The 24176-nt window shown below is 44.6% G+C and overlaps 2 protein-coding genes across 5 annotated transcripts in view; one reads left to right on the forward strand and one right to left on the reverse strand.

Annotated features, from left to right (window-relative positions):
• ATP6V0A1 (ATPase H+ transporting V0 subunit a1) overlaps positions 1–4700 on the reverse strand; it is a 57589-nt gene extending 52889 nt beyond the window's left edge. For 3 of the 4 annotated variants that reach the window (XM_077779105.1, XM_077779104.1, XM_077779103.1), the window contains exons 1-2: positions 4613–4700; positions 2469–2632 (exon numbers count right to left, since the gene is read on the reverse strand). In XM_077779105.1, coding sequence (XP_077635231.1) covers positions 2469–2585 — 117 coding nt within the window. In that variant the 5' untranslated portion in view covers positions 2586–2632; positions 4613–4700. The remainder of the gene's footprint in view (positions 1–2468; positions 2633–4612) is intronic. The other variant, XM_077779106.1, reaches the window with a different exon arrangement.
• A 15395-nt stretch (positions 4701–20095) lies between these two features.
• Positions 20096–24176, forward strand: part of CAVIN1 (caveolae associated protein 1) — an 11736-nt gene continuing 7655 nt past the window's right edge. Inside the window, exon 1 of the mRNA XM_077779302.1 lies at positions 20096–20813. Within this exon, the coding sequence (XP_077635428.1) occupies positions 20343–20813 (471 nt within the window). The 5' untranslated portion in view covers positions 20096–20342. The remainder of the gene's footprint in view (positions 20814–24176) is intronic.

Below are 24176 nucleotides of genomic sequence, written 5' to 3' on the forward strand. Positions count from 1 at the left end.
TTTAGCAATTTAAAGAAATGAACTAGTGCTACCTGTAATAGGTGGTTCAAATCTCACAAATAATGAATTTAAAAAGCACAGTGCTGACATACAATATGCCATGTGTGTAGTTTTAAAACATGCGGGGCGCCTGGGTGGCTTAGTCAGTTAAGCGTCCGACTTTCGCTTAGGTCATGATCTCGCGGTTCGTGGGTTCAAGACCCGTGTCGGGCTCTGTGCTGACTGCCAGCTCAGAGCCTGGAGCCTATTTCAGAGTCTGTGTCTCCCTCTCTCTCTGACCCTCCCCTGCTCATGCTGTCTCTCGCTCTCTCTCTCCTAGAAATAAATAAAAATATTTAAAAAAAAATGCAAAATCATTCTAGTATATATTATTACTTAGTGATACATATATACATAGAAAAGTAAAAGATAAAAATACACAGGAATGATAAAAGCAAAAACTGGGGCATGTGGCTGGCTCAGTTGGTAAAGAATGTGACTATTGGTCTTGGAATCATGAGTTCAAGCCCCACGTTGGGCATAGGCTTACTTAAAAAAAAAAAAAGGCAAAAATCATTGCAGAGGTTACTTGTGGGGAGGTGGGGGGGAAAATAGCATGGAGGAAGGATACACAGGAGCCTTCAATTACGTGTAAAATGTTGATCTCTTAAGTAGATAGTAGAAATGGAAGTATTCATTATACTATTCTCTATAATTTTTTTGTATGATTACAACACATCATAAGTAAAAAATTAAGAATGCTGAATAGAGGGGCGCAGGGGTGGCTCAGTCAGTTAAGCGTCCAACTCTGGGTTTTGGCTCAGGTCATGATCTCATGGTTCATGAATTTAAGCCCCGTGTCAGGTTCTGCACTGATAGTCTGAGATGCTCTCTCCCTTATACTCTCTGCCCCTCCCTCCCTCTCTCTCAAAAAAAAAAAAAAAAGTACTGAATAGATACATGGGTGTTAGGATGGGAGAGACACCAAAGGACCAAATGAAGGATTGCAAATTAAGAGTGACTTAGGTTTGACTTAAGTCTCAAATCTAGAAAACTGGAAGACTATCAAGGTATTAGCTCAAACTTAGGAAGTCAGGATGAAGACATAGTTTAGGAGAAGGTAAGGTGCTCGGATTTAGACAGGCTACCATGAAAAGCAGAGATGACAAAATTCTTAGAGAGTTGTAAATTTAGGGATGGTGTTTGGGAGCTGTCAGTGCCAGAGATACAGATTTGGGGCTCACTAAAGAAAGTAGAAAGATTTGAAAACAGATGAGATCAAAAAAGGTGATAAAGGAAGATGTGGCTATGGAGAAGCTTTTCCAGAGAGAGCAGAGGAGAGAGCTTGGGGGAACAATGACACAGAAAGCCAAGGTGGAGAAGATAAGAGAGACTAGTGGTGGGGCGCCTGGGTGGCTCAGTCAGTTAAGCGTCCGACTTCGGCTCAGGTCATGATCTCACGGTTTGTGGGTTCAAGCCCCGCGTCGAGCTCTATGCTGNTATTAAAAAATTAAAAAAAAAAAAAAAGACTAGTGGAAGATTAATAGTGAGCCCTCAGAATGGTAAGAAAAGGAACCAGAATCAGGTAGGAGAACATTCAAAGAGAGAAGGTATAAAAAGGTTCAAAGAGAATAAAAAATATACTATGTCACTGGACTATACTTGTGTAATTTCAGTGTGCCAATCTCAGGAACTCAATATCGATTAATCCTACCCCTTTCTGACCACTCCTCTTTCATCCTTTCATTCCAACAAATGCTGACCGAGTATCCTGTATGTGGACACAAAGGACACAATGATGGTCTTCAGCATCCTAAGATGACAGTAGAAGACAGAGACTAATCAACTACTAACACTACTGAATGTAAAACCACAACTACAGTGAAAGCTATCAGTGAAAGTACATGGAGCTTTGAGCTTCGTAATCAGGGAAATGTTAACCCCTCCTTCCTTTCAACAGGGACTTCTTGAGCAGACTGCAAGCCCCATAGGGCATACTTTTTATACTCTTAGATTGCCGATTTTCTTTAGATATCTTTTCTAAGTGCTCAACATAATGCTTCAAAACAATGGATATTTGGTATATGCTTACTTATATATTTGTATCTGATGCAGCAGATTTTGTAATAAACATGACCTATTGAATGGAAGAGCTATGACATTTTTTTTTTTTTTTTAAATAACCTGCTACGGGTGTTAAAGAGGCCAAAGGCAAAGTGTAAGCCTTGGTGTCCTCCACCTGCATCCCAATCAATTACCTTGAACCGGTGTAGGATTATTTGCAAAGGGGGATCTAGTAAAATTATGGAAATTTTGGCACATTCTCACCTCTAGACAGACAACACGAAATATACTCTCTACCAACAGTAATCTAGTGCTATACTGTTATTTTTGCAAATAAAACCCAACACATTCATCATACAGCAATTAGCCATGACAAGAAAAACAGAGTTCAGCAGTATTCAAGAAGCAGCCCCACAACTACTTACGTCACGAAACTGAACCTTTCCCAGCTCTCCTAATTCACTAACGCAACAATAAGCAGCTTCTGATTGTAGAAAAAGCTGGGCCAGCGTCATCTCCTCACTTCGGAAAAGCTCCCCCATGGTGGCAGACAGTGCCAGTCAACTGAGTATACGGATTTCTCTCCAACCTAAAGCAAAAAGAGAAAACCACATGATCTCAGACATTACCAAGAGGGCTAAGAGCAAACAACACCGCAGTAAAGCTCTTTTGTTTTGCATTTCATATCTTCTACTCCTCACAGACAGATTTTTAACACCTTGCTTTAAAGGTGGGAAGAAGAAATTGCAAAAGGCTGTTGCTAAATCCTCTCCTGCAGAGTGCCTGATGAAAAGTCACTTCCTTTGCAGTCAACATCAGGATCAAATGACAATATTTGGGGGCACCTCAATACATAAGAAAGCATCCAGCTTAAAAACAGGAACTGGGATTCCCAAACAGCTCTTTAAATACCCTGGACAGGGTATTATGAGTCAGTGATGTTCATACTACCCAACCTGTTTTGGGTTTGTGTCAGGAAATAAACAGAAGAGACCTAGATTACCCTCTCATAAAGGATGTCTCCCTTGAGACTAGTTTTCTACCCTCTACTGCCCATTTCTAACTGCCAGAGTCCTAGCACTATTCTAGAGCTAAGGCTGCCTTAAAGGGTTTAACCTTCCAGCTTCTCAGAAAACACCGTTTTCTCCCTAAGGAATCTAAACACATCAGCATTATCTTAAAAAAAAAAAAAAAAAAAAAAAGAGACATTCTTTGGNATGTGACTCTTGATCTCAGGGTCAAGTGTTCAAGCCCCAAGTTGGGTGTGGAGCCTACTTAAGGAAAAAAAAAACAAAGCCAGCTTGCATATTAAGCTCGATTTCAAGTCCAGCATGACAGGGATACATTGATAATGACAAAGCAGTTTTTATCAAGCCACAGAGTATAAGCTGGCCCCTCCTTAGCCTTCCGTTTCTTATCCCCATCCTTCAAGATTAATCACATTCTTCCATCTGTTAAAGCTTCTCATGCAGGAGCCAATAAAGATTTCTTTTAGGGCTGTCTTATCCTCTCCCGGTATGAAAGACAATGGCGCTATCAGTGGTCCTGAAACTGCAATTATTTATTTGCAATCAGCTATTGTAAGGCACAGACTGTACAGTATCTCAACTCAGCAAACCGTACAGTATTTTTAGTATCATGAGGGCATCCATAATGATAGGTGAAACTGGCATCAAAGGAAGAGTTACTGTTCTGCAAGGCTGGAAGACATTTTGAGAAATCTCAATGACAAAACCTTTGTGCATTTGATATTCAAGGCAGCAAAACAACACACTCATAGAAGCAAGGCTTTCTCAAGAGATTACGTAGCTTGACTTTAAAACTGTCTATACCTAAGTCACTCAAAACAGCTGTTATCAACCCTCCCACATCTTCACCTAAACAAGGACAGAATTCACAGCCTCTAAAGCAGGTAAAATTATGCCTGATCAGCATAGTTCAGGGGCTGCCAATAATGAGTTGCCTCCCTGCTTCTGTTCTTTAATGATTACAAGTCTCCCTAGTACATCGCTATCCCACTGAAGCCAAAGAGAAAACTAGGCCAGAGCAATTCAGGGGTGGGACGATGTCACAAAACAAAATATGAAGAAACAGTAATTCTGCACAAGATGAGTACAAATAAAGCGCCCGGCTCCTGCCTCACTATTGTCATCCAGTCCTCGCCTCCTACGATGTATTCAAATTCACCTGCTTCATTTCCTGTCTACCCAGTGAGAAAGCAGGAATTCTCTGAGCCCAGGCACACCTACCTCCAGAAGTGGCGATTAAAAAGGGGGAATCATCAAACTGGGAGCCCCTTTAAGAAGCCCCCTAAATTCTTCTGCCTACCCAATGACCTTCAGTTCCGCCGCCTACGCTTTAAATGGGGGGAGGGATCAGGGCCTCCAAAGAGTGAACCTCCGATTCCTCTGCCCACAGGAGGGGTGCCCAAAAAGGGGTGAACCCCCATTTCCTCTCAGAGACCTAAGATCCCTGCTAATTCCTTTGACAAGCGAGGAGGCTGTTAGAAGGCATTCCTGTGCCCCTCGAGGCCGCTCCCTGCCGCGCTGTACCTACATCCCCGGCTCACCTTCAGCCGCGGGCCGGGCCGCAGCCAAAGCAGCCGCCCCAGACCAAGCCCGCAGCCTCCGCGGCTCGGGACAGCAGCGCTCGACGTGCGTGCGTCCGCAAAGCCCTGCCCCCGCGTAGCCTCCGGCTCCGCCCCCACGATGACCTCATTGCAGTCAGCCAATGGGGTGGAGCCTCGGTCGGCTGCCGCAGTGCAGAGTCGCGGGGGCGCAGGCAAGACCCTGAGTGGAGACGCCATCTTGTTCGCGGGGCTGTGGCTCCGGGTCCCGGGGGGCTGGGTTGCCTATGGGGACTGCTGGTGCGGGTGCTGGAGGCTCTGAGTCCCCCGCGCCCTTCCGAATTCTTTCTCCCTAATACTTAACCCTCGAGGCGAGGCTGCCTGTTGTTTTTCTTTTCATACCCAAAGAATTCACAGCTTTTTTTCGAGAGAAGAAGCATGAAGGAATGAAATCATTATGAAATGACCGGAGAGCTGGAGAGCAGCTTAAAAGAGCTTACAGTCCAGGCTCCTCTACATACACACGCACCCTTTACCCTTATTTTACAGAAGAGAACATTTAAACCCCGGAGTGAGCAACACCTTGCTAAAGGTGCTAGATCCCTAGTAGAGCCTTGAACAGGGGCTCCTTCACCTAAGTAAGTATGGAAAAGCCCTTTTTAGGAAGGTGCTTTGGTTCAGTCCCTCCAGTTACTGGGAAAATCCCCATAAGGCCATATGTTGTGACACTAAATTTTTATCTTGTTCGGTAATATTCCTGAGGGTCCATTTGACCACTGAAAGGAGTTTTCTAGTCCTCAGAAACTTTAAAATAATAACTTTTTTTTTTTTTAACGCAAAAGTGGCCCTAGCTGCTATTGATAAAAACGCCTTTCTCAATACTGATACCGACTCCCTCTCAGGAGGAGTAGGGATCCCAAATCGTTTATAGTAACCAGAGCTCAGTCAGGAAAAACCTGGAAAACCGGTTATTCAGTCTCTGTGGGTGGTGGAACCCTACTGAGATTGAAGTGTAATGAGGAAGATACTTCAGATAAAAATTTAATAATTTTGTCCACCTGACAAAAAACATCAATCCTCCTTTACCTGATTTAAACTAATAATGAAGGGCAAAAATGGACGTTTTAGTTGAATTTTCTATCTGATATTGTGAGTGAAGCTGTACCTTGCCTCCGTTATGATTGGTTGAGAAGTAGCACCTTGGAGAGGCCCAAACCCTCCCTTCTTCCTGGGAACAATGGCCCCTAGCTGTCTCAACTTTACCGGCAAGGCAGCTAGAGACCCACACTTGAATGCCTGCCAAATTTCAGAATGCTATTACACAATGACTGTCATTTCCTTCCTATGAGACTCAAACAACCTTTTTTTTTTTTTTTAGACCTCAGAGTCAGGTGCTTGCTAACCACAAATTTTTCATACTCCACCTTTAAGACAGGCTTTCATCTGGACTCACCTCAATCCCCTTGAACTCTCTCTCTCTCTCTCTCTTTTTTAATGGTTTCCTTGAAAGTGTATCCTCTCAAGAGTCCCTTTTCTGGTTTCTTTCATCTCCTGCCGTCAATCTTTCTCCGGTGTTCTTTTCCTTCCATGCTCTCTTCCTTGGCAGTCCTGCTACTTGTCAGGTGTAAATGTCTAGTGTGGAACTCATACCTATTTTTCCACCCACCTCCCTTCTCCTAGGCTCAGAGATGGAATTTCAGGCTGCCCAAATAATGCCATTCAGGCAACAGATGCTTGCATGGGCCGAACACGTGGCAACCCCGGTGCTAGCTGCTGGGGTAGGAAAAATGGAACACACACACTTCTATCCTAGAGGAGTTCACAGTTCAGTGAGAAATAAAGTTCCAATAATTACAAGAGAGAGATGAGTGCAATGATTCATACTTACTATGTGACAGCCACACTTTTCTAAGTGCTTTATACATATGAATTCATTTAATCCTCATAACAATACTAGGAGGCAGATACTAATATTATTCCCATTAATAGATGACATGGTGAAAACTGACACAGAATAACTTGCCCAAGGTCACTCAGCTAGAAATGGCAGAGCAGGATTCAGACCCAGGCAGTGCTGCCTCTGAGTCCAATCTGAGTTCAAGTCTTGATCTGCCATTTAATATTTCTTTACTTATTTATTTTTTCAAAAAATTTTAATGTTTATTTTTGAGAGAGGGAGAGATCATGTGCACACGAGTGGGGGAGGGGCGAAGAGAGAAGGAGACAGAGAATCTGAAGTGGGCTCTGCAGAACCTGATGTGGGGCTCGAATTCACGAACCATGAGATCATGACCTGAGCTCAAGTCAGACACTTAACCGACTGAGCCACCCAGGAGCGCCTACCATTTTAATATTTATAGCCTTAGAACTCCCTAAGCCTCAGTTTCCTCCTCTGTAAAGTGGGGTTAATAATAATAATACTTATATCACATGGTTATTGTGAGAAATAAAAGGAACTTAGTACATGCTTAGCCCTCCGTCTGCATTCAAAAACTGTTAATTATCATCATCGTTGTTACTGTTGTTGTTGAGATACAAAATACTGTATAATGGACCTGACAGTCTCAGAAAAGATTACATTGAGGAGGTGACATGATGTCATGCAGAGAGACAGAGACCACCCGAGACCACTGAAGCCGAATTAAGGGAGTCTTTATTACCGGCCGGGACTGCAGAGTTAACACAGAACTCTAGATGTGCGGCCCTGAGTTCAAGGACTTAGGGCTTTTTATGATGAGCAAGCAGGCAAGCGGGCAGTACAGAAGCGGAATTGAGTGGTTATTGTAAGAAGACTACAGAGTGATAAAGAGAGCGGCCCTTATCCTGGCGTGTAGGAAAACATTTGTCATTCTGAAGGCAAGGTTTAGGGTCATAGGGGTGTGTCAAGGGAATAGTTATTACCTCAAGGACCGAGTATGCCAGCTGTGTCATAAATAACCATTAACAGGGACCATTAACCCTTACCTTTTTACTTGTTTGTTTTTTCCTTGCGCCTGAGGATAGTTATGTAGCCCTCCAAGTGTAGACCCAGAAGGTAAACTCTGAGTCAAGATGGAAGGACTGAGGCTAAATTCACATGCAACAATGAGAACAGAGTTTTAAAGGATTAGAGCTCTCACTGAATAAAAAACAGACCCTTTCCCTGAGATCACTAATCCTGCTAATGGCATTATTGTTTTCCTGGCTACCCAGGGTTCCAAGCTTAAGCCGTCTCTAATTCCTTTCTCTCTCTCCACATTTAGTCAGTTGCTATGTCATGCTAATTGTGTGTCCTGCATTTATTTCTTGCCTCTACCCACTTATCCTTTTTATTCATTACTGATAACCTAGTAGACCAGGTCCGTTAGCCTCTCCCAGATAACTAAAGCAGAAGCCAGTGGGAAGCAGCATAGTGTAGCGTAGCAGAGCTCAGGCTTTGGTACCATCCTGACCCAGGTTTGAATCTCAGTTCCTCCATTTATTCCATCTAGTATCAAATGTAAGAGAAATAAATCTCAGCTCTAACAATTAAAAGATGTGTCAACTTGAGCAAGTAGGTTCACCTTCTTGAGTTTCATTTGCCTCATTGAGACTCAGGGACTTGTCTGTTTCTCTTTTAGAAAACAGAATACTTTCTACCTGCCTTTTTTTTCTATCACCAAACTATAAATTCCTTTTCTCCCCTAGCATTGGGCCTACTCATTCAATAGTAAGTACTATTTCTTTCCTTTTTTTTTTTTTTACAAATAGTTTATTGTCAAGTTGGTTTCCATATANAATTAGCACAAACTGGCTGCTTAAATAACAGAAATTTATTCTCTCGCTGTCCTGGAGAATAGAAGGCTGAAACCACGGTGTCTACAAGGCCATGATATTTCTGAAGGCTCTAGAGAAGGATGCTTCATTCTCTCTTCCTAGTTTCTACTCATTGCCTGCCATCCTCAGCATTCCTTGACTTGTAGGTTCATCTCTGCTATTGTTCCCTCCATCTTCACAGGGCATTCTGCTCTGTGTCAGTATCTGCATTCAAATCCCTCCCCCCCCTTTTTTTTGAGAAAGAGAGCATGAGTGGGGCAGAGGGGCAGAGGGAGAGAGTGAATCCCAAGCAGGCTCCATGCTCAGTGAGGAGCCAGACACTGGGCTGGATTCCATGACCCTGGGATCATGACCTGAGCTGGAAACAAGAGTCAGATGCTCAATTGACTGAGCCACCGAGGCACCTCTAAATTTCTCTCTTCTTATAAGGATACTAGCCATTGGATCAGGGCCCATCTTAATCCACTATGACTGATTTTATGACTAAAATCAGGAACTGATTTTAGTGCTGGATGAGAGAATTCCCCTGCCACAACCTTTAGATGACTTATAATCTACCTTTGACCATCATTCTTGAACTACTGATTAGCAGCGTGTTTCCATGAAGGAGTCCCTTTTGCAGTTTCACTCCTTGTTCCCCAAAATAATACTCTGCTTTTACTTTCAAAGCTTCTCAATGTTTAAGATAAAAGTCTTTTGGTAAAAAGTAAAAATCTCTTCATAATAGATTTTGAGGCTTCCTTTGAAGCTCAAAGAAATGTCAGCTTCCTTTAGCTCTGCTAGTGATTACATCCACAAAGAGATATGAATGAGCCTGAGGCATGTGACATTTTATGTAAGCCTCAAGACTCTTGTGACCAACACATGGGGCAAGGCACCTCTTAACTTGTGAAAGTTAAGAATGCCATAGAAAAAGCTCTTGATGAAATGAAATTTACAGAGAAAGACAAATACAATATCATTTCACTATACGTGGAATCGAAAAAACAAAACAAATAAACAATCAAAAAGCAGAAACAGAACCATAAATACAAATGGTTGCCAGAGAAGAGAGGGGTGGGGAGAATGCACAAACTGAGAGAAAGGGAGTAAGAGACAGAGGCTTTCAGTTATAAAATAAATAAGTCATGAGGATAAAAGGTACAGCATAGGGAATACAGTCAACGGTATTGTAATAGCATTTCATCGTGACAGATGGTAGCTGCACTTTGGTGAGCATAGCATAATATATAGAGTTGTTGAATCACTATGCTGTACACCTGAAACTAATACAACATTGTGTGTCTACTCTTCCTCAACTTAAAAAAATTTAGGGGCTGGCTCAGTTGGTTAAACGTCAGACTTGGCCTCAGGTCATGATCTCACAGTTCGTGGGTTTGAGCCCCTTGTTGGGCTCTGTACTGACAGCTCAGAGCCTGGAGCCTGAAGTCTGCTTTGGATTCTGTGTCTCCCTCTCTTTATGCCCCTAACGCTCTGTCTCTCTCAAAAATAAATAAACATTAAAAAAATTTCTTTTAATTCAGAAATTAATTCAGAAATCTTGAGATGGCAAGAAGGGAAAGGATTGATTGACATAGGGCAGAGAAGACCTGAAATATTTGCCAGAGAAACAAGAAACTGGTTCAAGGAGATTTCTGAAATAGAGAATCTGGCAAATGTTTCTGTATTGGGTTTCTAGTGACTTGGAAAAAGAAGGTGAGATCTGGAATGAAGAAATGCACTGGAAAATTCCAGTAGAAAGGATCTGGTTGGATCAATGGTCAAAGGATGTGTTTAACTTGAACAGTTGTATTGCCCAGTTTAGTGCCTGACATTCAATATATACTTTTTTTCTTTTTTCTAAGTAAACTCTACATCCAATGCTGGGCTCGAACTCACTGATCCCAAGATCAAGAGTCGCATGCTCTACTGGATGAGCCAGCCAGGCACCCCTCCTCAATAAATATTCTTGAAAGAAAGAAAACAAAATTGGAAATGTACTTTCTTAACTTGTGACAAACTGATGTGGGTTTGCTGTTATTTGTGATCACGTCCTTATTTAAGGCTGGAGATTTAAGGCTTTACAGTTGAGTTGTTTTGTTTTATAAAGCAGATTACCAGGTCCGTGTGGTATTTCCAGGAGGTAGTTGTGGGAAAGGGAGTCTGCAGGACATTTTTAGGGAGAATGTACAAGGGCATGGTCTGCAGGAAGAAAATTTTTCTTAGGAGTAGGAGAAAGATACCTCGAGCCCTTTTTTCATTAGAGTTTCTTTTTGCTTGGAGGTTTAGAGATTATGAATACAGGTGAGCAATTATTTCTATTAAAAAATATACTGGCGGTGCTTGGCTGGATCAGTTAGTGAAGCATGCGACTCTTGATCTTGGGGTTGTGAGTTCAAGCCTCATATTGGGTATAGAGATTACTGAGAAATTAAATCTTTAAAAAATACATACACGTGTACATGCATGCACGCACGCACACACACACACACACACACACACTTTGGGACCTTAAAATTTTCTGGCAATATGTATACCTATTGACAACAAGAGACTTAGGTGAAACCTGTAAGGTAAGTAGATTTTATTTCATTATTATCTGTTTTAGTCTCTCCAACCAACATGAGAGTCGAACTCATAGCGTGGAAATTAAGAGTTGCATGCTCTTCTACCAACTTAGCCAGTCAAACACGCCAAGGTAAGTGAACTTTAGAAGGTTTCTAGTCTGTAAATTTTAAATAATTTAAAAATTTTGTAAATGACGGGCGCCTGAGTGGCTCAGTTGGTTAAGCGTCCGACTTTGGCTCAGGTCATGATCTCACAGTTTGTGGGTTCGAGCCCCATGTTGGGCTCTGTGCTGACAGCTAGCTCTGAGCCTGGAGCCTGCTTCAGATTCTGCATCTCCCTATCTCTCTGACCCTCTTCTGCTCATGCTGTCTCTTTCTCTCTGTCTCAGAAATAAATAAAACATTAAAAAATTTTTAAAAAGAAAAGAAAGAAAAAAAAATGTTGTAAATGAAACTTTTTTCCAGATAGCCTCTTGTCATTTTGATTGCTCTTTTATTCTAGATCTCTTAAACATTGATGGATATATTTTATATACATTTGTATTGGATATCGTCTACTTATTTGGAAATCTTTCTACTTCTTGCAGGTTTATTTCCTCAATGAGATTATTTTTAAAAATTTTTAATGCTTATTTATTGTTGAGAGTGAGAGACAGAACATGAATGGGGGAGGGGCAGAAAGACAGAGACACAGAATTGGAAGCAGACTCCAGGCTCTGAGCTATCAGCACAGAGCCCAACACAGGGCTCGAACTCACGAACTAAGATCATGACTCAAGCCAAAGTTGGACGCTTAACTGACTGAGCCACCCAGGTACCCTTCAGTGAGATTATTAAACCCCCAAAGGACATATATTATGCCTCTATTTCCTTTGTATACCCTTATAGTATCACTTAGCTGCTCTTAATAACCACTTGAAAATGCTAAAGGTTTTGGAACATTAATTATCTGAATGGTTGAATTGCTTCTTTCAATATAAGCCCATTGAAAAACTTTAAATCATCTCTCTTAAGTCATATGATGGATCCGAGAGACAAATCTGTGCTGATTGCTCTTTCACACCAATAAGTGGCCTGTGGGATTCATGGAAATATGTGCCTTGGAAAAATGAGTCACTCCACCAACGCACAGCTGGACCCTGACACCCAGAGCACAATGAAAATGTGGAATCTGAGTGAAGCACAAGGAATCTATTTCGGAACAACAGTTCACATTCTTCCTGCTCTGTTACATTGTGAAATGGAAATATAGTTTCCTGGGAAAAGGGCCAGATTTCACAAATTAAATGGTTTCGGTTAAATGTGCACAGCTGCTAAACACTTAACGTACTTATTGAGAGTGTCTTGTTTTGAAGATCTGCTCTTGATTTCAACTGGAAAGTTGAAAAGAAGGAGAGGGGGAGGTCTTGTGTGCCCCAGAATGGGCTTAACAGAAAGTTGTCTTGAATACCATCAGTTCTTGCCTGGTTCAAGTGCATGAAAGGGAAAAGGGTTATGCACATTTCGTGCCACCAATGATATGTCAACCATTCTGACATGTCCCTTTACATATATGAACACATTTCATCCTCAAAACAGCCTTAGTATTTTTTTACTATGGAAAAGTTCAAATGTAGACAAAAGTAGAGAGAGTAATATAATGAATCCCTATGTAGCTATCGCCTTGCTTGAACAATGAATACATGGCCAATCTGCTTGCATTTGTATGCTTATCCACTCCCCTCAGAACTATTTTGAATCATATCCTAGATGTAATGTCATTTCATCCATAAATACTTCAATATGTATCTTTTAACTCTAAGGGTTATTTTTATTATTTATTTTAAAGTAATCTCTACATCCAACATGGGACTCAAACCCACAACCCTCAAATCAAAAGGCTCATACTCCACTGACTGAGCCAGCCAGGCACTCCCAAGGATTATTTTTAAAGTATAACCATAATGCCAGTATCACACTTTAAAATTTAATAATAATTCCTTGATGTCAGCAAATATCAATATTCAAATTCCCCTGATTGTCTCCCAAATCACTTTTTTTTTTGGTTTGTTTACAATTTGCTTGAATCCAGGATCTAAATAAGATCCATACATTGTAATTAGTTGACTGGCCTTTTCTTTCTCCCCCCACCCCCATTTTGAATAAACTCTTTACCCAACATGGAGCTAGCTGTTGTTAGACTGATATAACAATTACAGAGTTCCCCATTATTTTCTACCTCAGAACTTTAGCAGGCATTAATGATCATTATCTAGATTGTTATTTTACTAGACGTTACAAAATGGTGACATTCTATCATTTCACCTTCATTTATGAGCCAAAATTATTCTGTAAATAAGTTCTTTTTTTTTTTTTTAATGTAAGTTCTACACCCAAAGTGCAGTTTGAACTCATGATCCCAAGAGCAAGAGCTGGATGCTCTACTGACTGAGCCAGACAGCCACCACTAGGAAATTTCCCTCACCAAATATTTGGTAACTCTGAGATACAATTCAAACAGAAAAGGCATGGGGTGCCTAGGTGGCTCAGTCGGTTAAGCATCCGACTCAGCTCAGGTCATGATCTCATGGTTCGTAGGTTTGAGCCCCGCTTCGGGCTATGTGCTGACAGCCAGCTCAGACCCTGGCGTCTGTTTCAGATTCTGTGTCTCCCTCTCTCTCTGACCTTCCCCTGCTCATGCTGTCTCTCTCTCTCTCTCAGAAATAAATTTAAAAAATTAAAAAATAAAACAGAAAAGGCAGGTTAAATGCTTATTTCTCTTTATTTCCAGTTTTTAGTAGAATAATTAGTTGGTTCTCTAATATTTTCCAAAGGTGATTCTCAAGTAGTTTTTTGTTTGTTTAGCATCATTATGATCTCATGAATTTAAACATATTTGATGTGTATTACCTGAAACTGCACAATTGGAAAAGTAAATTAACAATGCTTTTCTATGCATACTTTGCTACTTATATATAGAAATAAATCAATTATAAATATATAAACCAACATAAAGAATTTCTTCTGATTTATTTTGAGAGAGAGAGCATTGGGGGAGAGGCAGAGACAGAGGGTGAGAGAGAAACCCAAGCAGGCTTCGTGCTGCCAGTGCAGAGCCTGATGCAGGGTTCGATCCCATGAACCATGGGACCATGACCTGAGCAGGAATCAGGAGTTGGCTGCTTAACCGACTGAGCCACCCAGACACCCCATCAGGAATTTCTTCCTTAAAAGCATTTTCCAGGGACTAGCATAGGATTAGCATATATTTAATCTAATGTTCTATAGTTTCTACATCTGTGCTCCTAAGACTCCTTAGACTCCTCCTTCTCCCTCCTCCTCTAATGTCATCAATCATCAAGCCTTACTGATTTTCTCTAGTATAGAACTACCATCAGATCTCTAACCTCTGTGTACACTGTATTGTTTTAGTTCAGATGGTCATCTTCTCATGCTGGGACTACTGCAATATTGCAGTGGCTCTACTTGTAGTCTCAGACCTTCCCAACCTATCATTTACATTTCCTTAAATAAATTTCTTTTTTATTTCTTTTTTTTTTTTTCAAGTAATCTCTACACCCAACATGGGGCTTGAACTCACGACCCCAAGACCAAGAGTCACATGCCCTACTTACAGCCAGCCAGGCAGGCACCCTTCAATTTTCTTCCTAAAATGAAAATCAGTTCCTCTCCCTCTTTCGTTTGTTTTTGGGGTTTCCCCCCCTCTCCCTTTTTGGTTAAGATCCTTAAATAGTGCCTTTAACCTTTAGGATAAAGGCCAGATCTATTAGCATGATTTCCAGGATGTTCTGTGATTGGGCGACTTTTTTCTGTCCAGCCTCACTTTGGCCTCTCTGCCTCCAAAGGTGACCTTATACGACACCTTACTTAACAGGTGTCCATGGGGAGGAGGTGTGTGATTAAAATGTTCTAAAATTGATTATGGCTGCTAACTCTTGTGAATGTTCTAAAAACCACTGGATTGTACACTTTATTATTTTTAATGTCTTTTAAAATGTTCATTTATTTTTGATAGAGACTGAGCAAGAAGGGGAATGGCAGAGAGAGAGGGAGAGAGAAAATCCCAAGCAGGCTCTGTACTGTCAGCACAGAGGTTGATGTGGGGCGTAAGCCCACCCACTGTGAAATCATGACCTGGGTCAAAATGAAGAGTGGTCACTTAACCCATTGAGCCACCCAGGTGCCCCAAATTGTACACTTTATTTATTTATTTATTTTTATTTTTATTTTTTTAAATATTTTTATTTATTTCTAGGAGAGAGAGAGAGAGAGACAGTGNATTTTTAAATGTTTATTCATCTTGAGAGAGAGAGAGACAGAGAAGAGAGCAAGCAGGGGAGGGGCAGAGAGAGAGGGAGAGAAAGAATCCCAAGTAGGCTCCACACTGTCAGTGTGGAGCTTGATGTGGGGCTCGAACTCAAGAACTGTGAGGTCATGACCTGAGCTGAAATCAAGACTCGGACTCTTAACTGACTGAGCCAGCCAGGTGCCCCTTGAATTATACACTTTAAATAGGTGAACTCTATGCTATGTGAATTGTATCTCCATAAAGCTGGGTTTTGTTTTTTTTGTTTTTACTTTTTTTTTTAGTTTAAAAAGTGTTTTTTTTTTTAAATAAAAAAATGAAAGGAAGGAAAAATAGTTAGCAAATGGGACAAGAAATAAATTAACTAACACAATCTCATAGGGTCAGGAGGGAGAGTCAAAAGGACAAACTGGTCAGCAGTGCTAAATGCTGTAGGGTTCAAATAAAATTTAAAAAGGAGACATAATTGATAGAACATGGAGTTTCTTAGTGAGTTTTAAGTGCTCTTGTAGTAGAGAGGAAGCCATACTTTTGGATACATAGCAAAAGTTTAAGAACTGAATTGGGGGTGAGGGATCTATAGCAGCAGTTCTAGAAAATAATGAAATTTGAACAGTAGAAAACGGATGGAACCAATCTTGAGGAGACAGGAAGGTAAAACCAATTAAGACTGCAGTTTTTGTTTGTTTGTTTTTGTTTTTTATTTTTAGTATAAGAGACCAGTGCATGATGAAGGCAGAGGAGGAGGAGAGGTTTTAGGGCATTTCCATTAATTTCTTTTCTTGATGTTTCTTAGGCCTCATCACTGCTTCCCTGAGACTAAAAACTCTCCCCCAACAGCACATTTGCTGTGCCCTTTGAATGGTTTCTAGCACTAAACTATGCATAAATTCTCACTTAAAAAATAATGTTGGTTGTTTTCTGGCTTAGGAGAGCTACTCTATATATTAATGTCTGAAGGAGAAGAAAGGAAGGAATTTTTGAGGGAGAGAAATATACAAATACTATAGGCATTTTTTTTGGTTTATGTCAGAGGGACAGGAATAGTGCCCATAAATCCCGGGAGAAAAACATCGCTGCTGTCTGTGGCAGCTGTGAGCCAGCTCCTGAAGCCTGGCTTTCCAGATGGGATAGTTTCTCTGATGTGAAGACACATCATTCATCCCAACCACCTATCATTAACAAACATACGATCTCCCTACGCTCTCTCCCAGAAGGGAGCCAAAACTGCACGGAAACCCTCACGCCTTGCTGCATCTCCCCAAGTATGTACTCATAAGACCTATGGCGGAATCACAGTAAGAGATGAATAATGCCTGGCCATCTCTGGCCCCAGCCCCACACTTTCATACTACGCAGAGTTGCTGCAGGGTGAGGTGGGGAGGGTGTACCCTTTCTCCTTCTTTACACCTAGAGACTCTCCCCCTGCAAACCTCTCCCCACTCTCTCAGAAAGTGGTGCCAATACTCCCTGAGCTGCTGGAGCATCTTCCACTTTGTATCAGAAACTGTGCATTTATCTCCCTGGCTACCCTTTGAGCTTCTCAACAGGAGCAACTGGGCTTTATTAAATCTCCTTAAAGTCCCCAGTCCGGTAGCTGGCTCGCATTATGTAGTCACACTTTCTGAACAAATGAATGGATGGAGGAACATGACAGAGCTCTGTGAGATTACAGCTGCTGACGTGGTTGTATCCCGGTGTTCTTTTTCTGGGCCAAAGGGTTGTTTGTTTCCACCTCTCCATCCCTTTTACAGACTGCCTCAGCAGCTGAAAGTACACAATGGACCAGTGTGCCTTTCAGCAAGTAGAGTGAGCAATGGAAAATGCAGAGCATCAACCCTGAATGCAAGCGATGGCATGCTGAATGCAATTCCAAATGAAGAGAAAGTGATTATTTTCACTGAAATGCAGCGAAGCCTTCTGGTAGGGCTCTTTTTGGCCTTCATTTCTGGGAATCAGGATTGATAAAGCCAATGCAACAAGGCTCAGTACGCCCTCTGTTGGATTTAGCTGACATTTAGTACGCAGAACAGCAGAGAAACTTGCAGACGTTTCATGGAGGTAGGTATGCAGGGGTAGGGCCCTTTCTGCAAAATTCTCTGTTAAGGCATCAAATGAGTCAGAGGTGTATTCACTGGACTATCCCTGGGACATAACTTGACTCATCCACAAATACTGACATTCCTTTTTGAAGAACAGAAATATTTTCCTAATGTGAAAGCCAGAATGGCATGGACTTAATTCCTTTTAGCAAGCATGCAACCACAAAAAGCAAATCAACCACTAAAAGTCCTCTTCAGCGTCTCCCTCACCCACTGTGAGGTTTAAATAATAAGTTCTAAGTCTCCTTTGATAGAAAACTGGATAAATAAGTACAGTACATCGATACACTGGGAAACAAGTCAGCTCTACAGGCTGTATGGAACAATCTTCCAGGTATATTACTAACTGAAAAAAGCAAAGTGCTGAGCATACAAATGTAGCAATATATTTAAATATGTATTTCTATAGAAGATTCCACAAGAGATTAGTAACAATTTGTCTCTTGGGAGAGAAATTACTTGTGCAGACATGGGTAGAAAGAAAAATTCTTTTCACTCTATTTCTCTGCGTCCTATTCAAAATCTGTATCTTGTGTGTCACCTGTGAAAATCATCTAACCAATTTAAAAAAGTAAGAATCTGGGGCAGAGGGCTGCCTCAGTCGGAAGAGCATGTAACAGGCTGGGTCAGTTGGAAGAGCATGTAACTCGGGGTTGTGAGTTCAAGTCCCACTTTGGAAGTAGAAATTACTTTTTAAAAAAAATAAGAAGAACTTTATGAAGAGCTAGTAAGGTTTTCTACTGTCACTCTTCTTTTTTCTATAAGTCTTAGCAGTCCTCAATGGAAGCAAATTAAATGACTATACATTTTCTCTTAAATTCTAAAATAAATTGGTAATCTGTCAGTTCTGGCAGATCTGTATTTGCTAGTCATTGGGGCTATCTTGGACTGTCACAGATACTGAACTCTTTAGCTCCTTTCTGGCTTGGTGGGTTCTCTGAATGGACCTTTGTGGCCCGAGGCTCCCATAGGGCAGTTTTTCATTCTTCCTAATGATCATGCCAGGTTAGAAGTGACCTTTTGCCAAGGCCATCATCTATCCAGCTGGGGAAACCCAAGCTTGGTTTCCTAACCAGGGAAAAGGTTTGTAGCTTTTCTGGGGGAAAGAGGGCTGGTGCCACTCCAGGGAACTCATAGCTCCAGTGCTATGCTGGAGAGCAAAATGGGGGAGCATGGGCAGCCTCTTTTTCTTTAGACTTCTGAGTCCTCCTTGGTACCCATCATGGATGAAAATATATCTGTAGTTAATCCTCAGGACTGCGTGCTCAAAACCAGCATGCATGGGTGGGCATGTCTGCCTACCCTGTCTCAAAGAAAGGTAGAGTGCTAAGGTAGACGAAGCAAGAGAGGAGTCCAGGGGCCTGATTAGAGCACCAAGCACCAAGCCCCAAGCCAAGGCTAACTCGTGGGTACTTCTGGCAAGTCACTTGCCCTCTTTAGGCCCTCCTGTTCCTGTCAAATGAGGAGGTGGGGCTTGATGATCTCTTTTATTGGGATCAGAGAGGTAGATAAACTCCTAGGTCCTGCTCTCTGAAGTTAATGTCAGCTAGGCCTCTGGCGGTGAGAAACACTGGGAAAGGTGATTATTTTTAATGTTTATTTATTTTTGAGGGGGGAGGGGCAGAGAGAGCAGGGCAGAGGATCCGAAGCAGGCTGCATGCTGACAGCAGAGAGCACTATGCAAAGCTCAAATCCACCAACCATGAGATCACGATCTAAGCCAAAGTCCCATGCTCAGCCCACTGAGCCACCCAGGTGCCAGGGGGAAAGTTGATTTTTAAAGAGAGGTGAGAGATTGGTAAAAGGCTTTACTTTCTATTTTACTGTCCTTCTCACTCCTACTCTGTTAGTAGTATTTTTAAGAGAAACACAGAGGAATTTCACAGCCCCTCACCACCTAATCTAAGTTCTCCCTTCCCCAAACACCCCCTCGAGCTTTCTTTTTTTCTTTAAGATTTTATTTTTAAGTAATTCCTACACCCAAAGTAGAACTTGAACTCACATCCCCGAGATCAAGAGGCCCATGCTTTATGGACTGAGCCAGCCAGACACCCCAGAACTATTCTGCCTTTTTATTTTTATTTTTTAATTTTTTTTTATTTTTTCTTATTTATTTCTAGGAGAGAGAGAGAGACAGCGTGAGCAGGGGAGGGTCAGAGAGAGAGGGAGACACAGACTCTGAAACAAGCTCCAGGCTCTGAGCTGGCAGTCAGCACACAGCCAGACGCGGGGCTCGAACCCACGAACCGCGAGATCATGATCCAAGCGAAAGTCGGACGCCCAACCGACTAAGCCACCCAGGCGCCCCACTATTCTGCCTTTTTAGAACACGGGTTGGTAACTTGGTCATGAGGGAAGTATTGGGACCTTGGAAAGTACTGTGGAAGCCATGGATTTTTGCCCTCTCAAAAACTGTGCACAGGCAAATACGATATTTTGCATACGATTTCAGAATCTCACGTTCTATTTGACTGCCCGCTCTAGAACTTCAAAGGCTGAGGTGGGTGTGTGGGTAAGCAAAAAAAGCGGGAGGGAAAATAAGAGGCCCACTCTAGGACCTGTTTCCCTTCCCAGCTCACATTCCTCCGCCCCAGTCCCGCTGCGCGGCCTCCGCTGGCAGCCGAGGCCCTAGTCTCCCGCTCCAACTATTTCAACCATCCTGGGAAGGGTGGGGCGCTCGGCTCTTGGGTCCCCCTCGGTCGCCCCCCTTCCCCACCATCGGTCTCCCCTTCTGTCCCGGTCCCTCCCTTTCTGGGGTGGGGCCAGCCAATGGGCTAAGAGATTCTGGGGTTTGGCTCCGGAGCCCGGGAGCTCACCGATTCCCCGCCCCACAGTTCTGGCCACCGTCCCGGTGCGCACGGACGTGGCTCGAGTTTCCTCGGCTCTCTCTTTCTCGCTTTCCCCCCTCCCGCTCTTCCTCCTCTCCTGGGCTCCGGCTCCAGCTCCAGCTCCACCCGGCCGGCCCCGCACGGCTCCGGGTAGCCATGGAGGACACCCAGCTCCATATCATCGAGCAGCCGCTTCCCGGGTACCCCGAAGTCGGGGACCCGGGGTCCTCCCCTACGGGGGCGCCAGCGGCGGAGGAGCCGTCGGGGGCCGGCTCAGAGGAGCTGATCAAGTCAGACCAGGTGAATGGCGTGCTGGTGCTGAGCCTTCTGGACAAAATCATTGGCGCCGTCGACCAGATCCAGCTGACCCAAGCCCAGCTGGAGGAACGGCAGGCGGAGGGGGAGGGCGCCGTGCAGAGCATCCAGGGCGAGCTGAGCAAGCTGGGCAAGGCACACGCCACCACCAGCAACACCGTGAGCAAGTTGCTGGAGAAGGTGCGCAAGGTCAGCGTCAACGTGAAGACCGTGCGCGGCAGCCTGGAGCGCCAGGCCGGCCAGATCAAGAAGTTGGAGGTCAACGAGGCCGAACTGCTGCGGCGCCGCAACTTTAAAGTCATGATCTACCAGGTGAGCTGGCGGGGCGGACCGCGCCTGGCCCACTGTCTCCGGGGCTTGGGGTGGGGGGGACCTGCCCGCGGTGCTGCGCTCCAGTCAGCCTGGCCCAGCTCGGAGGACCCACCCTTCTTCCGGCGAGCGCCGCTGGAGTGGGGCGGGGTGGGGTGGGGCGGAGTGCGGTGGGCGGCGGATTCCTGTAGGGTGCGGAGGAGCACGCTGTGCACCCCTCACCTGCTCACCGAGCCCCCTCCCTCTGGTGACAACCTCGCTACGGAGTTAGGGGGCCGGACTCGGGGATGCTCCCCATCGCAGAGCGCTCCCAACTCGGCTCTGTCGAGTCTACCTACTTGGCGGAGGTTTATGGGGAAAGCCAGGGGTCCCTGGCGGCCGGTGGGCCCGCTGTAAGCGGACACTGGCGGCGCAGCCNTCCCCTCGCTGCGATCTGCCTCTGGCCTCCGGGCCCTTTCAGAACCTTGGCGGTGCCGGCAGCGCGCCCAAACCCTTTGCCCGATGGAAGAAGGCGGAAGCGAAGGGGGAGCGGGGTGCGTTGTGAGAAGTGCAAGAGGGTCCCTGCAGGTCCCGCGATCTAGGCGCGGAGAATCACCCCGCTTGCCTCCCGGACCGCCTAGCCGCGGGCAGAAGAGCGCGAGGAGGCTGGCGCGTCCCAGGCCCCGCCCAGGCCGCTTGTTGCTTCCTTTGCACCTCTCCGCGTCTCTCCCGCCCTGTTAAAAATGCTTTTTTAAAAAATCATAACCCCAAATAAACCAGGAAATCTCAGTGTCGCTGGCCCTCTCCGGTTTTCTCCCCAATCCCTTTAGACGTGGGTCTGAGCTGAGGGCTCGGTGATCTTTTGGTGGGGTGGGAATGTGCCCAGCCTCGCCTGCTCTGCTTCCCGCACGCCTGGTTGCCGTTGGAAGTGAGATCATGGGGATGAAGGGGTTAGTTAGTCTGTGCTCCCTCTGCCCCTTCCTCTCCTTACAGAAGGGAATGGAAAGAAAAGGAAGGCTAGATTTCCCACACCCCCTAGGAGAGAAAACCTGTCAGGAAGCTGTGGTTTCACTGCACCAGGGCCTGATCAAGCTGGGTTCTGCATAACCATCTGGGATTCAGTGAGGTCCTTGCCTTGGTCTCTCTACCAGCAGCTAAAAGAGATGCAGTGTTTGGGATCAGCAGACACAGGGAGAACGGTGAGCTGGCATCTGAAGAGGTGGCGCTGGGACAGAGGAAGAAGTGACGCTCTCCCCCCTCCTTCCAATGCCCTGGGACGACTCCCAAGTGGCTCAAGAAGTGCCCCCCACCTCTATATAGCACTATCTGGTAGAAAGTGTTTTTCTAGAGCTGTTTCCACTTAATCTAACTGCCGGGAGCAATGTGTATGTGAGAGATTTTTAAGAGAGCTGATTAGTACTGGGAGCATTGAGGAAAGAACACGCAGGAGTGTGGGACAGCCAGCCAACTCTTTTCTCCAGAGCCCTGTGGGCTAGAAGGTTGCCACGAAGGGCTTGGATAGGTTACCCTCCTCACTCTAAATATCCCAGACTGCACAACCTGGGAAAGTTCTTAGGCTCAAGGTAAACCTGTCAATGGTGGAGATGCTGAGAGAAGGGCAGGTGCTTAGGTGGGGCCAGTGGCATCTCCATGACCCCCTGTCGGCAGTTGGCAGGGACCTGTACATCTTGTGTCTCCAGGGTAGGGGGTCTGATCAGAGGGTGGGTTTGACCGTGTCTGGACTGAACCAAGGCCAGTGGGAGGCAGAAGGCTGAGGTCAAAAGAATAACACAAGTCAGGGACCTAAGCCCCCAAACCACAGGAGAAATCACTAAGAAGTAACATGGTTCCAACCTGGAGAGGAGCTCAGAGGCAAGGAAAAGATTCCAGCAACAGCGGTGGGGCTCAGGGAAGGAGCACTTCCTTGAGCTGCAAAGCAGATGTCCCAGGTAGGGGCGAGGGTGTAGGGTCCTGCACTGCTAAAGGAAAAGCAGAGGCTGCTCCTCCGGGAGGTCTGGAGAGGAAGAGAATGAGGTAAAAATAGCTCTGCGCCTTGGCAGACCTAATAGGGAAGACTGGGGGCGGCAGCATTTATGGTAGTCAGGCTGAGGGGTAGGATGCTTGGGTGGCCAAACAGAGAGCAATTTGGAGAAAGGCCTGGGAGAGTGTGAGTTCTCCAGAGTGGCAACAGGGGAGGGGACGCTGTATTCCCCACTGCAGACGTGGGAGGTGATGATGTGGCCCTGGGGGTGGGGTGGAGGGGAGAATGAAGGGAGGGAGAAGGCCCCAGCTGTGGGATCAAGTCATCTGGCCTCTGATACCTTCTTCCTGGGGGATAAAGAAAGGAACCCCATATTCAAAGGACTGATAGGCATAATGATTTATAGGTTAAGTTTATATTTGACCCCCCCACCCCCACCATGAAAATCAGCACCCTCCATCCCAGGATATCAGAGCCCCCACCCTGAACCCGCTTCTGAGTCATCACTGTCCTCTGGCATTTCCCTATCTCCCTAACAAAAACCAGCAGTTTGGCATCCCATCCTATCAGGTGACACCTAGCTAGGCAACAGCCAGTGAATGCAAAGAGCGAATTCTACCAGTGACTAGGGGTGAGCGGACTGAGAACTAACTGCTGGGGAGATGGGGCAGATCGTGGGCACTACGCAAACAGGAGGGGTAGTGATCATTAAAGAACCAAATCTTCCAGCCAATGATTTGGATATTATCAGTGTTCTTTTAGAATGCAGAAAAGGGGGCTAAAATGGAAAGAAACATTTTCTGGAGCAGTTTTGATGGGACAGTGACCTACACATGGCCCCATCAGACCTGCTCCAAGTGCTTGATAGAACCAGAAAGCATTTAAGGGATGAAGGGCTCATGGGCTTTATTTTTTTATTTTATTTTTTAATGTTTTATTTCTGAGAGAGAGAGAGACAGCGTGAGCAGAGGAGGGTCAGAGAGAGAAGGAGACAAAGAACCAAAGCAGGCTCTAGGCTCTGAGCTAGCTGGCAGCACAAAGCCCGACGCGGGGCTCGAACCCACAAACCATGAGATCATGACCCGAGCCGAAGTCGGACACTTAACCGACTGAGCCACCCAGGTGCTCCAAAGGGCCCATGGGCTTTAAAGGCGAGGGCACCAAGGCTGGAATGAGGGCTTTCCAGCTTTTCCTCCCTGAATCCTAACCTAACCTCTAGCTTCTTCCTGGACTTGAAGCAAATCAGGGCTCCCTCATTCCAGAAGAACTCCAAAGCTTTGTCCCAAAATGTTCCAATGTGGGGCTCTGGTCCCTCTCATCCCCTAAGCCTAGTCATGGAAAAAGTGCTTACCACATCCTTCCTCCAAAAAGCTGAGTTTTTCCTGGTCACTGGCTCCAAAGCAGGA

The sequence above is a fragment of the Crocuta crocuta genome, unplaced genomic scaffold (assembly GCF_008692635.1).
Source record: "Crocuta crocuta isolate KB4526 unplaced genomic scaffold, BGI_CrCroc_1.0 scaffold68, whole genome shotgun sequence".
NCBI lineage: Eukaryota > Metazoa > Chordata > Mammalia > Carnivora > Hyaenidae > Crocuta > Crocuta crocuta.